The sequence below is a fragment of the Chenopodium quinoa genome, unplaced genomic scaffold (genome assembly GCF_001683475.1).
Source record: "Chenopodium quinoa cultivar QQ74 unplaced genomic scaffold, ASM168347v1, whole genome shotgun sequence".
NCBI classification, from domain to species: Eukaryota; Viridiplantae; Streptophyta; class Magnoliopsida; order Caryophyllales; family Amaranthaceae; genus Chenopodium; species Chenopodium quinoa.
In genome coordinates, this window is record NW_018744830.1 from 354,084 (window position 1) to 367,274 (window position 13,191).

Genomic DNA, 13,191 nt, shown 5'->3' on the forward strand with positions numbered 1-13,191 from the left:
GGGCAGCTTTTGATTAGACTCACCTTATTGACATCTCTATTACAAACCCTAATCAAAACAACTACACCGCAATTAGATTAGAATATCATTTTATGTGAACCCTTAAGTTCATATTAATAATAGTCAAAATTAACCAATAATAAGATTCATAGACCCTTTTAGACACTTACTATTGCAATAAGGTTAAAAAGATACCCAAATCCCCCATTCCCATATTTAGGCACTCATATAATTCCAAAATAAAAATAATAATTACCTAAAAATCATGATTCCTTTCCTAAAAATAGATTCTTTGTACCAAACCCTGTAAAAATGTAAAAACAAGATCCCTTTCATGTAAAAAATTCCCAATATTTTTTCACTTCCTTAGTAATAAGCATCTGGGGTACTTCCGACTCCTCATCTATAAAACCTTGCTCTTTTCTTCACAACTTCACATTCTCTTCTTTAAATTCTTCATATAATGCTACACTAATTAACAAATTGACAGCAACGTAACCTCCAAATAAAAAATTTAAAAAAATAAAAAAAAACACAAAAATCTCTCAGAATTTTTAGAGATAGAACTGAAATTCTTGGGATTTTTCTTTCTGTTCTTCAAATCCAGAAATAAATGGCTACAAAAGGGTTGGTTTTGTATCTAATATCAGCCTTTTCTGTGGCTATTTCTTCTGTAATTTTCGTCACTCATTACCAACGAAGACAATTTCATCAAAATTCCAATCTTTCGTCGCTTAATTCTGCACTTTCCGACACCCAGAGAGTGTGGCCTGTATGTCCCCTGTTTTTTAATTTATTTTTTTTCGCTATTTTTTTTTTTTTTTTGGATTTTGTTATTTAGAATTGATATTTGGGTGATAATATTCATGGGTTTTTGTGGGTTTAATTCAATTTTGTAGGAATTGGAATTTGGATGGAGAATTGTGGTTGCAACATTAATTGGATTTCTGGGTTCAGCATTTGGAACCGTTGGTGGGGTTGGTGGTGGTGGCATATTTGTTCCAATGCTTACATTAATTGTTGGGTTTGATACTAAATCTGCTGCTGCTCTTTCTAAATGTACAATTTTTATTGCTATTTTTGTGTGTCTTTTGATTGTATTAATAAATTTCGGAAAAATTGGCCTATACAACACCAACTATAGATTTTGTACGTGGGGTAACACCACCTAAAGCGGGTGTATACCCGTATAGGGTAACACTAATTATTATATTAGGTAATGGTCCGGTTTTTGCACCCAAGCTATAGTTGGAGTGGTATTGATGGGTTTTTCTGATGTTTGTCCTGCATGTTCTGATATGTGTATCTTTGGTTGGTAAATTTGGTGAGTAGGTATGATAATGGCAGCATCAGCATCATCAGTTTGGTACAATCTAAGAGTACAACACCCATCAAAAGATGTCCCAATTTTGGATTATGAATTGGCACTCCTTTTTCAGCCTATGCTTATGCTTGGTATCACTATTGGAGTTGCTTTGAGTGTTGTTTTTCCTTACTGGCTTATTACAATTCTCATCATAATTCTCTTCTTAGGTTTGTACCTACTAATCCTATTAATATTTTATGTTTATATTTTACTTGATTAATATGCGTTAATATTCCATTTGTTGTCTTGTTTATGTTTTAATGATTAGATTTTTGGTCAATGTTTGGTTAAATATTGATAGATTACTTGTGTAATCCGTTGTTGCGCTTTTCAGGCACGTCATCAAGATCGTTCTGTAGGGGGATAATTATGTGGAAAGAGGAGACTCTTTTGAATGTAACTAATTAATTTGTTTGTTCAGCTTAATTGTGATTAATTTATCAAAGTGAGATGCAGTTTTTGACTTTTAGTTATTCTAAGAAGATCTGTTAGATAATTTATTCTTTTTAACTTTGCAGAAAGAATTGGCAAAGCAGAGAGATACTTTTGTTAACTCTCGTGGTGAACGTGAGTAATAACTAACAACATATAGTAATCAATTATTTAACGGATTTAATGATTTTCTTATCTTAAGAGGTGTCTTGCTTGTTTGTTTATTTGCAGTCCTTATCGACACAGAATATGAGCCTTTATCCCCTAGGGAAGAAAAATCACTCATGGTTAGTCAAAATATGTTCTTACTTGGCTTATATTTTTGTTGATTTACTGTTCTCTTAAGTGTGATTATTAGTGGCAGTGGTTTGGTTGACATAGAACAACACTAGAAAACATAAGTAGGGAGTTTTGTTTTTTAAAACACATGAAGTGTTACAAGTTGGGCAAGTTTTTTATATAAGTAGACTATTAAGGGTGCGTTTGGTTCGCTGGTTTCAGGAAAGGGAATGGGAATAATTCCCTTTCAACCTGTTTATTTGCCACTTTTTCCCTCAATCATTCCCCCATTTCATTTTTCAAAATACCCCAAAACCCCTCTTCCCCATTCCCCACCCCCCCCCACTTTCCCATTCCATTCCCCACCCACCCTAACCCTAACCCTAACCCTAACACTAACACCCATATACGTCGGTGGTGGTCGGACGGCGACTGTCGGCGAGCACCGGGGAGTGGTCGGGGAGGCTCGGCGAGCACCGGGGAGTGGTCGGCGATGTGGTGCTGTGGTGGAGGAGGGAGATCGAGCGTTGGGGAGGGGGGCTGGAGCATCGGGGAGGGAGTTCGAGGTGGTGCTGTGGTCGGTGGTGGTCAGCGACCGTCGGCGAGGGGGCTGGAGGGTCGGCGAGGGGTCAGCGACCGTCGGCGAGGGGGGCGCGACTGTCGGCGAGGGAGTTCGAGCATCGGGGAGGGGGGCTGGAGCATCGGGGAGGGAGTTCGACGGTCGGCGATGGGGGCTGGATGGTCGGCGACGGTCGGGGATGGGTCGGCGACGGTTGGCGGAGTTCTGTGAGGGTTCGGCGGCGGTCGGAGCTGCGCTGTGGTGGTGGTGCTGTGGTGGAGGGAATGATTCCCTGGTTTTTGTAACAAACAACCTTCCAAATTTTCCACTTTGCCATTCCATTCCATTTCATTCACGTTGTTCATTTCATTCCGATTCTCTTCTGTGAACCAAACGGCCCCTAAATAGTTCTCTCTCAACTTGTAACTTCTTCCTGTGCACAACCAAATGACCACTTATAATATTGTTATTGAACAATGTACTGTTGATTGAACAATATATTCCTAATATGATCCATTTATGTGCAGCAAACTATGTCCTCTAATCTAAAATGGAAAAAATTACTACTGCTGACTATTTTATGGGTTGCTTTTGTGCTCTTTCAAATCCTCAAGGCAAGCTACTTCTTCATTGTGCTTAGTGTTTTAGTTGCAAACTTCCTATACGATCCATGGGCACCATGGCTAATGAAAATTAATAATTTGTTCAACAGAATGATATTGCAGCCTGTTCCACGTGGTATTGGGTGCTTACTCTTGTCCAGGTATTCATCCACCTCCATCTCTACGGCATAACATGTTTGTCCATGTGCTGCTTGTCTAAAGCCTCACACCTCCAAAATACAAAAAACCATTTTGTACTAGATTTCCTTTTATATGGTTCTTTTTTAATAATTGGGCTTGTTTCCGCAGTTTCCTGTAGCTTTCGGAGTTTTTGGTTATGAAGCACTTAAATTATATGAAGAAGGGAAGAAAAGGAAGATAGCTGGTAACACTGAATCTGTTTGTGAAGCTTCCATTGAATTTACACCCATCACTCTATCCTTTTGTGCACTTTGTGGTCTTCTTGGAGGCACTGTTGGTGGTCTTCTTGGATCTGGAGGCGGGTTCATCCTGGGCCCACTGCTTCTTGAAATTGGTGTAATTCCTCAGGTATGTATCAATCATCAATAATCATTATTGTCTTATTATGTGTAAAAGTTGATAATCAAATCAATGTAGGAATAGTATCTATTATAGTCTAATAGACATAATTATTAATTTTGTCTAAGAAAAAAAAGTAATTATCTCTTTGCATATGTCTGATTGATTCTGTTTGACTCTTATATGAAGTACCATGAGCCCATGTGGTTTGTGGCATAATAGGCCTAAATTGGACTAGTTGTCAACTTATTCCAGTTTTCTCAAAATTTCCTTTAATATGTCTCGTCAATTTATTTTTTTTTGAATTTTTTTTATCTTGTGGTGATAAATTGACCTACTCGGAAGGGTTATTGTCTAATTGGTCATATGTCAATTTATAGTATTTACTGTTACAAGTAAACAAAAATGCTCCTCCCTTTACTATGTATTTGTCCCATAATTATAGACCTTTTTTTTTTTAAATTCGGTTTGTGATCTTTTTTGTATCCTGTCTATACATGTGAATACTCTAATAGTGATGCCAAGTGTGATGCCCATTTTGATGAAACCTTGTCAAAGTTGTAGTTCTTGTGGATATATTTTACCAGAATTGTACTTTCACACCAGTATCCATATGTTGTTACTTATGAAACATTTTTGTGTTAGTTAAACCGTAAATATCCAAAAATTAGTAAGTGGTCAAGTTGGAACATAATAGCATTGTTGAGATTACGGATACTTGGAGCAAATTTGTGGACTTAATCCTTTGATCTGAATTTTCTCTCTCTCTCTTTTTTTTTTTTTTTCCAATTCAATTTTGGTTTCTTTTGTAATAGGTGGCTAGTGCAACAGCAACTTTTGTGATGCTCTTCTCGTCGTCCTTGTCTGTGGTGGAGTTCTACTTTCTCCATAGGTTCCCATTCACATTTGGTATTATCCTTGTCTAATCTTATCATACGTTTCGTTTACATCTATTGGGCATATTCTTCAGTTGGACCATTATTTTAGAGTCGTTTTAACTTCTGAAATACTGCTGTCGATTGTGTAAAAGGATAGAATGCAGCATATGCCAATTTATGCTAAAAAGAATTCTTCTAAAACCTACCTTGGCTTTCAATGATAACTTGACCTATTCACTACTAGATTCTTTATCTGGTTTTGTGGTCCGATGCTCTTGTATAATGATACAAAATTCCTTGCAGCCTTGTACCTCATGTCGGTTTCTCTTATGGCTGGCTTCTGGGGACAATATTTTGTGAGGAAGCTAGTTGCTTTCCTTAAGCGAGCTTCCCTCATTGTCTTCATCCTCTCCGGTGTTATTTTTGCCAGTGCTTTGACAATGGGTAATTTCTTCTTTCAGTAACGCAATTCAAACCTTAATTCTTTATACTACGTATATACTGTTAATCATCTTGTTATTGTAACATATTGCTCTTTCCCCTTCTATCTTCTGAAATTTAATTTGTGCAGGAGTGATTGGGATTGAGAAGAGCATTCAGATGATAAATGATCACGAGTTCATGGGTTTTCTGGATTTCTGCTCGAATCAATGATCGTGAATGAGTTCATGGCTGTACAAACTGAATTATTTTAAAATTAAATTTGAACAGATGCAAAATCGAATCATTATTAGTCGGCGTGGTTAGTATGTAAAGCAATGCGAAAATGTTGGTCAATGTCTTGTTGACGAACTACCCAGATCATTGCTGTGAATCAATAAAGGGTATTCTTGTTTGATCTGAGTGTCAGCTACTAGTTGACACTATTAGTAGTCTTTAGTATAGCTAAAGTTTGATTGTAATCAGCTTCTTATGAAATTAGTCATATTGACTCATATATCACATCTTTGCAGCCCTCTTTTTTTTACTGATTTACATTTGTATGGTGAGTCAAGTTTTTATTTTTTGTATCCCTATAATTCAATTGCGCAGTGTGCGATTAGCGTCTCCTGGCATCGTTTGCCATCACATGGGCCAAGGGAACTGAGGATCAAGAAACCCTCGTTACATAGCAATGTAAGAACTCGACTGAGATGCTAATCATTTGATGGAGCAAGTCTTGGGTGAGATTGCGCATGTAAAATGTTATGAAGTTCCTGCTTATAGAAACTGCAGGAAGCCATCTATAAAAGGCATTTAATAGTACAAGTAATTGATTAGGTATAAACGTATAAGCGCTTCCCTATCATCGGCTATTTAGCGAGGGATTAATTTCCATGTTGAGATCTCGTGTGTTAAGCCCCCTAAATAAATGGCAAATTATTGCCGTATTTATAAGGAGAGTTGTATTTTGCGGTATTGATTATACTTTATAGACTCCATATTATCTTTTTTGAAAATACAAATTTAGTGCTTGTTTTTTGGTTGACATGAAAATTTAATTCTATCAATTGGCTGTTGGTGCAGTGGTGATTGGGACTGCACTTGATAGGGAGGACCGCGTGTTCGATCCCCCGCAACAACAATTGGAAGGGGATTTTAATCTAACCATCCAGAACTGATCCCCGAATCCGTATTAGCCCAAAGGGTGAACCGGGTAGAACACCAAAAAAAAAAAAAAAAATTCTCATAGTAAGTTACATTTCATAGAAAATTATTTCCTTCCTAGAATTACTAAGAAATAATGGTCATTAATTGTTTGGTTGTCATAAAAGTAATATTCATATGAATTTTTAAGTAACCAAGGAAATGTGGCCTATGGGTAATTTAATTTTTCATGTTTTGTGAGAGGTTTTGATATTTATGAATTCATAAGTTCTCCATTTTTACCTTATTGTCAACCAAATTACCAAACAAATTTCCCTACTTGCAACTTTCAATGAATCTTCGCCACCACATTATTGAAGGTAAGACATGAATAACAAGTTTTTTTTTTTTTTTTTTTATTAATAAGCGGTTACATAAAGTTATATAACCATACTATAATGTCAATTTAACTTTAGTCAAAAAAAAAATAAAATGTACTCGTAGTAATTTGATTTCACAACAAAATTAAAATACAAGGCTCCAACTTATATTAAGATTATATTATTCACAAAAACAAGATTATCATATGAATATTATCATGATCTCCAATGCAGTATTATGCAATCATATAAAATCAACAAAAATATTTAAAAAAAAAAAAAACGATTCCGATGCCGGGAATCGAACCCGGGTCTCCTGGGTGAAAGCCAGATATCCTAACCGCTGGACGACATCGGAATTGATGTTTTATTTTTGTTACAATTTATACTCAACCACAACCCAACGTTCCCACCCAGATCAAGAATCGAATCCTTTCCAAGTTTGTACATAATTGAGTCTCTTTTTTTGATGTTTTGGACAGGGTTCACCCTTGGTTGCTTGTGCTTGTGTATCTGTAAGCATTTAACTAAATCTAAGACTCAACTAGATTACAAGTTTACAACCCCAACATACTTCCTCCGTCCCAAAATATCTAGGACATTGAGATGGATACATAGTTTAAGAAAACTTTGAGTAAGACCATTAATATATTTATGTTTACATTAAAAGATTTCTTTTTAATTTTTGAGTGAATGAAATTGCTTTCCAAAAATTAGTGGGCTATGGAAAAATAGAGGAAAATAGTTTTTAATTAGTAGTCCCATACTATATTTAAAAATGTCACTCTGAGACGGACAAAAATAGAAGTTATGTCAGTTATACTGGGACGGAGGAAGTATCTTATTTGGTTAATGGTCGTCAACCATAACACCGAAATGATGAGGTAACCTAACCCATCCCCAATTACAAATTGATAGGATTTGAACCGAACAAATAATTAACTAAACCAATCAATTAATTTTCAAATCCAAGAAGCAAGAAATGGTAGAAGTGAAAAACGAAAAGGAATCAAATTTTGGAGAGGACATTAGATTTAGGGGGGGGGGGGTGTTTCTCTCTCTAAGTCTCTATATTCGACTTACTAGCCAAATAAATCCGTTTTAACCCGCTACCTGAGTAACCCAACCCGAACATTGATAATATGTCTCAATCTCCATTTGTACCTAGCATATTACTTCAAGCTATTTCCAAGATGGTAATCTGTGTAATTGAGTGTTGAATCTGGCAAATTTAGGTCACTACAATTTTCGATATTTGTATGTATTCACAATCATATTCATAGCATTCATTTCATCAATATTCTGTATGTAACAAAAAATGATTAGTGGCAGAAAGTTAAAAGGCCATGTTGCCACTTGGCATTGGCTATGAGTGTTGCACAATGTAGATTAAATCATTAAAAGACGGGACTACCTTGATTATGAAAAAGATTCAATTCATTATCAAGAAACCAAAATACAAAGGACTTTATAAAAGCCATTTCCTACCTTCTTAATAAAAAGCCAAAACATACAAGTAAGATGATAATTTATATAAGAACCAAAATGAACTTACAACATAATATAAGTTTCAAAAGCTAGGTGTAACAAAAGATCAAATATGACCAGAAAACAGCTAACAGATAGACCGGCCAACAAAAACCATGCATGGTCATATTCACCTATTATAGTCTTGTTATATTATGTCCACCCATTGCTAGCTCAATCAACGGCGACGTCCTGGCTTCCCGGGGAAGCCGGTCCCTTCCTCCCCCATCTTCCCAACATCATTAGGGGTGTAACTCTGCCCGGTTATCTGATCAGCCGCCTTCAGAAGATCCGCAGCTGCTCCAGGTCGCGACTCCTCAACAGTCACTGCTACGATCTTCTCATCGCCGCCCCTGCCCTGTGTCCTTCGTTTCTCCTCTTCACTTGGCACTGAAAGCTTGCTCTTCATAGCATCTGTTAAACCACCTATTGCCCCTAGTATATTGTTCTTGGCATCCTCTCCCCTGTTTTATACAAAAGAATACTCATCAGTTATATGATCGATCAATTTAATTTCTAATCTTTACATTGTTGTACAAATTGTATCCTGATTAAGCACTACCTCAGTGCCGCATCGCGGTTATCATCTTGCATATCATAGCCCTTCTCCCTCAGCTTTTCTACCCTCATTTCTTCCCTTTTCCTTGTTGCATCCTCTTCTGTAGCCTTGTAAGCATCCTGCTCATGAAATATAATCATATATCATTATTTTTATGAGCACATCTAATAAAATCCACGCTAAAAATATCAAATTATCACTAAATAAATATCGATTGCTCACTACAAGTTCAAAGTAATTCTTGCAAATTTACATCTTATACATGTAATACTGCACAGCTGCACTTCATATATAATCACATGTTCTACGGCTATGCTCAAAATCTAATATCAAGAATGTAATACAGCAACTAAATTTTCGCAATCAATTTCTAAATAAAAAATAAAATGTACCCAACTACATATGCTATTCACATTGATTTGTACTACTGCTATCGAAATTTCCGCAATTGATCAGCTAATAATACTACTAGACAGCTAAACTTAAACTTGTATGATGAATAAGAAGCAATGCAATTGAAGGAAGAATGTAAAGGAATATATATATGCAATTAAAAAAATATGACTAGTCATCTTGATCTAAAAAGTTATAACATTTTATTTAACCTTAGAAACTGCTACATTATTTGAGATACAAGTCTAATTAAAACATACTATACCCACAAACAAATTATGTACTACTGACAGACTAGCTAATTCAGAATTACTGTACTTATTATGCAGAGAATTAGAGAGAGGACAACCGAATTCTCACCTTGGCTTCCTCTTTCTTCTGCCACGTCTTGTTCTTAGCAGCATTCGCGGTCTGCTTAGCGGATTCCATAGTCTCCCTCCCTTTCTCTTTGGCCGCCTCTGCCGTCTCCTTCGTCTTCTGCACAGTAGCATCAGCAGTCTCACTCGCCTTCTCCGCAGTCTCATCTTTCTTCAAAGACAAGAAACCCATCGCCCTTTTCGCAACATCAGCAGCAGAATCCTTCAACTCAGTCAGCTTCCCAACAGTAGCATCCTTCCCTTCCACAGCCTTCTCAGCAGTGTAATCCGTGTACTCCCCGGCCGTCTCCATTGTCCTGTCTTTCACCTCCCCTGTCTTATTCGCCGCTATCCTAGCTTTCTCAGCAGCAACATCCTTCGCCTCCTTACTCTTATCCGCCACATAACCCGCAGCATCCTTAGTCTTCCCTACAGTAGCATCCTTCGCCTGCACGGCCGTATCAACAGTCACATCCTTCGCCCCTCTAGCCTTATCCGCCACATAACCCGCAGCATCCTTAGTCTTCCCAACAGTCACATCCTTCGCCTGCACAGCCGTGTCAACAGTAGCATCCTTCGCCCCTTTAGCCCTATCAGCGACATAACCCGCAGCATCCTTAGTCTTCCCAACAGTAACATCCTTCGCCTGGACAGTCTTATCCGCGACATAACCCGCAGCATCCTTAGTCTTCCCAACAGTAGCATCCTTCGTCTGCCTCAAACTCTCAGCAGCATTATCCCTCCCTTCCCTCGCCAACGCGGCATCCTCCCGAGCACGAACAGCAGCATCCCTCTCAGTCTCCTTCATCTTCTCAGAAGTATACGCAGCACTCTCCTTAGTCTTCTCAGCAGCATCATGAGTCTTCCCAGCAACAGCCTCCTTCGCGTGCTCATACGTGCTCCCGATCGCGCCGATCACCGAGGAGATTATCCCCGGCCTATTTTGTTGTTGTTGGTAGTTGGTTTCATCAGTGTAGTAATCTTTCCGAACTTGCTGATCTTGATTCGGCTGGGTTTCCTTTGCTTCCCTCTCTGACTTGAGCTCATCGGCGGCGTACCTCGCCGCCCCCTCCGCCTTCTCTACCTTCCTGCTTGCCATTTTTGTGTGTTATACTATAATTTCTCAAGAGATTTTGTTCAACTTAGAATGAAATTTTCCTTTCTTTTCTTTCTTTTGTTTTTTTTTGTTGAATTTGATTTTGATGTTAAAAGAACGAGGAGGTGATATAAGAGTGAGGAAGGAGGAGGTTAGGATGAAGAGGAAAGGACGCGTGGAGGGAGAAGGAAGAAGGTGGACACGTGACAGGGAGAGAGTGAGGAGGAGGTGACACGACGTCAAACCCATGCAGATCGAGATATGAAATGAAACGAACATATGATAAAATAGTGAAGTCGAAGAAACCAAATCAAAAGGGTTTTGGGATGAGTTCGACAAGTGTGCCCGTAGTAATCCTTTCTTCATTTGTTTATTTGGGAAATTAGAGTAGTTGTCATTTTACACCTTTTACGTTTTTGGAACCAAGCATCACCATTATTTTTTATTCCATTTGATCAATTGATTAGAAGATCAGCTTTAGAGGTGCAGAAAACTGACCCGTTTAATTTGATTCGATCCGATTTAAAGAAAACCCGATGCAAATTTATATAATTATAATTATTACTATTACTATTATAATTATCTAAACATAAATATTAATTATTATTTTTAAGCAGAGCAGAGTAGTGCAGAGCAGCTCAAAAGAATAGGGCCTATATTTCATTCATCTTATTTTCAATAGAGATTATATGTTTAGATAATCTCAAGATAAGTGTAGCAAAAATAAGTTCATATAAAAGTTACCTAATTTTAAGATAATAATTTTTTATTTTTTTTTCTTTCGTGTGTGACCAAAAAGGCAAAAACCATAAATTTACCAAAATAAGAATATGTGTATTTTTTTTAATTAAAAAAGCTTAAAATTTTTTACATTACATACTAGTAAAGGTGAAACTAACAAGAATGCTTGATATATAACATATTATTAAAAGACTTTTCTTCAAAATTTCTTGTTTTAAAAAAAATTATTGTTACATAAAAAGGTCAGGTTTGTACATAAATTATAAGAAAATTGGCTTAAAATAATACCAACTATTAACGGTGTGTGCAAAATAATACGAACATTAATATTTACTATTAGCAGTACTATCTTTTGTACAATATGTGCCAAATAGTACGTCGGTCACCGAAAAAGTTTTGTGAGGAATATTCCATCTATATTTATTATGTTGTTGTTGTTGTTGTTGTTAAATATTTTTTTTTCAAGATACTTGTAGTAATTTTTACTACCACTCAATAGTAAATAGGGTATTTAAATGCATTATTATTTTGATATAATTAGTTTCAAAAATTGTACAAGTATAAAAAAGCCAAAAAATTCCCCACATTATTTTGGTTGGTGAATGTGGGGAAATTTTGGAATTTTGAAACTAATTATATCAACATAATAATGCATTTAAATACCCTATATACTATTGTGTGATAGTAGAAATTACTATAGGTTTTTGAAAAAAAAAAATATTTAAACACATTTTGATAATTCAAAAAAATAATAAAATAAAATAAAATAAAATCCTAACAAAGGGGTATGGAATTATAAATTTGGATTATATAGGAAATTGTTAGTCTAATATGTATTTTGAAAGGAAACATAGAATTAATAAATAATAATAATAATAATAATAATAATAATAATAATAATAGACAGAAATTCCTCGAAATAGTTTTTCGGTGATCAGCGTACTATTTTGCACATATAATATAAAAGGTGGTACCGCTAATAGTAAATAGTTGAGTTCGTATTATTTTACACACACTGTTGATAGTTGGTATTATTTTAATCCAATTTTCCTAAATTATTACTTCCTCTATTTCTTTATAGTTGCAACACTTCTCTTTTCACACTTGCCGATGCATAGTTCCAATCGTTAATATATTTAATTACCAATATGTAAAAATTATAAATTTTTGATATTAAAATAGTATAAATCGAGACGAATCTAACAAGATTCCACATGACTATATTTTTGAAGCTATAAATCATCAAAGCTATTCAAAGTGTAACACATAAATAGTGTAAAAGTCAAACTGTTGCAACTACAAAAAAAAAAAAAAAAAAAAACGGAGGAAGTATGAGCTTATTTTTACAAAATATAAAATAAACTTGCTTATATATCAAATTGCCCATTATAACTATTACGTATTTAATTATTTTTATTTGCATATTTTAATTGTTTTATTATTATATTTCAGAATTTTTAATACGTTGTGAGCCGATTTATAATATTTTATGCTCTCTCCGTGTTTAAAAAGTTTTACACTTTGACTGACACATATTTTTAGGTAATTTAATTGACTTAAATAAAATAAGATGTGAGTGGGTGGTTGGAGTATTAAATAATTGTAAGAAAAAAAAATAGTACGGTTAATAGTTTATTGAAAAGTAATGAATATGAAAATAAATAAATAATATAAAAAGTAGTAGTTCGTTTGGGTGGGGACCATGAAATGAAAAATATATAACTTTAAAATGTAGCTTTTTGCCAAAAAATGAAGTGTAATACTTATTAAAACACAGCCGCATTTGGTAAGTGTAACACTTATTAAAACACAGAGGGATTATAATTTATTTTTGATAATTTTATTTTCTTTATACTACCTCCGTCCCTAATATTTTGCCACATTTGACTGTTCGCAGCCTCCAATTTGCGTCTTAAA

General features: G+C 35.6%; 2 protein-coding genes and 1 non-coding gene across 5 annotated transcripts; 1 reads left to right on the forward strand and 2 right to left on the reverse strand.

Moving 5' to 3' along the window:
* Positions 1-312: 312 nt before the first annotated feature.
* Positions 313-5,627, forward strand: LOC110704313 (sulfite exporter TauE/SafE family protein 4-like). Of its 2 annotated transcripts, XM_021882101.1 has the most exons (12): positions 313-772; positions 900-1,059; positions 1,333-1,533; positions 1,701-1,762; positions 1,885-1,933; positions 2,030-2,085; positions 3,164-3,250; positions 3,349-3,399; positions 3,548-3,787; positions 4,594-4,687; positions 4,960-5,100; positions 5,228-5,627. In XM_021882101.1, exons 1-12 carry the CDS (start codon positions 614-616, stop codon positions 5,308-5,310), a joined length of 1,383 nt encoding a protein of 460 aa, XP_021737793.1. In that variant the 5' UTR covers positions 313-613; the 3' UTR covers positions 5,311-5,627. The 2 variants fall into 2 exon arrangements, with proteins under 2 accessions (XP_021737793.1, XP_021737794.1); XM_021882102.1 differs by lacking the exon at positions 3,164-3,250.
* Positions 5,628-6,888: 1,261 nt separating this feature from the next.
* TRNAE-UUC lies at positions 6,889-6,960 on the reverse strand. Its single transcript has one exon. It is a non-coding gene; the product is annotated as a tRNA-Glu (tRNA).
* Positions 6,961-8,021: 1,061 nt separating this feature from the next.
* Positions 8,022-10,941, reverse strand: LOC110704314 (late embryogenesis abundant protein ECP63-like). 2 transcript variants are annotated; one of them, XM_021882104.1, is made up of 4 exons: positions 9,442-10,941; positions 8,692-8,807; positions 8,359-8,593; positions 8,022-8,325 (listed from the first exon to the last, which is right to left on the reverse strand). In XM_021882104.1, exons 1-4 carry the CDS (start codon positions 10,534-10,536, stop codon positions 8,308-8,310), a joined length of 1,464 nt encoding a protein of 487 aa, XP_021737796.1. In that variant the 5' UTR covers positions 10,537-10,941; the 3' UTR covers positions 8,022-8,307. The 2 variants fall into 2 exon arrangements, with proteins under 2 accessions (XP_021737796.1, XP_021737795.1); XM_021882103.1 differs by having other exon boundaries at positions 8,022-8,593; positions 9,442-10,939.
* Between the last annotated feature and the right edge of the window lie 2,250 nt (positions 10,942-13,191).

Bases quoted from the DNA above. Each gene is read 5' to 3' on its own strand.
- LOC110704314 (XM_021882103.1), bottom strand. From the start codon at position 10,536: ATGGCAAGCAGGAAGGTAGAGAAGGCGGAGGGGGCGGCGAGGTACGCC. The intron at 8,808-9,441 runs GTGAGAATTCGG...TTTCATGAGCAG, and splicing joins AGAAGAAAGAGGAAGCCAAG to GATGCTTACAAGGCTACAGA. The intron at 8,594-8,691 runs GTAGTGCTTAAT...TGTATAAAACAG, and splicing joins AACCGCGATGCGGCACTGAG to GGGAGAGGATGCCAAGAACA.
- LOC110704313 (XM_021882101.1), top strand. From the start codon at position 614: ATGGCTACAAAAGGGTTGGTTTTGTATCTAATATCAGCCTTTTCTGTG. The intron at 1,934-2,029 runs GTGAGTAATAAC...GTTTATTTGCAG, and splicing joins TGTTAACTCTCGTGGTGAAC to TCCTTATCGACACAGAATAT. The intron at 3,788-4,593 runs GTATGTATCAAT...CTTTTGTAATAG, and splicing joins AAATTGGTGTAATTCCTCAG to GTGGCTAGTGCAACAGCAAC.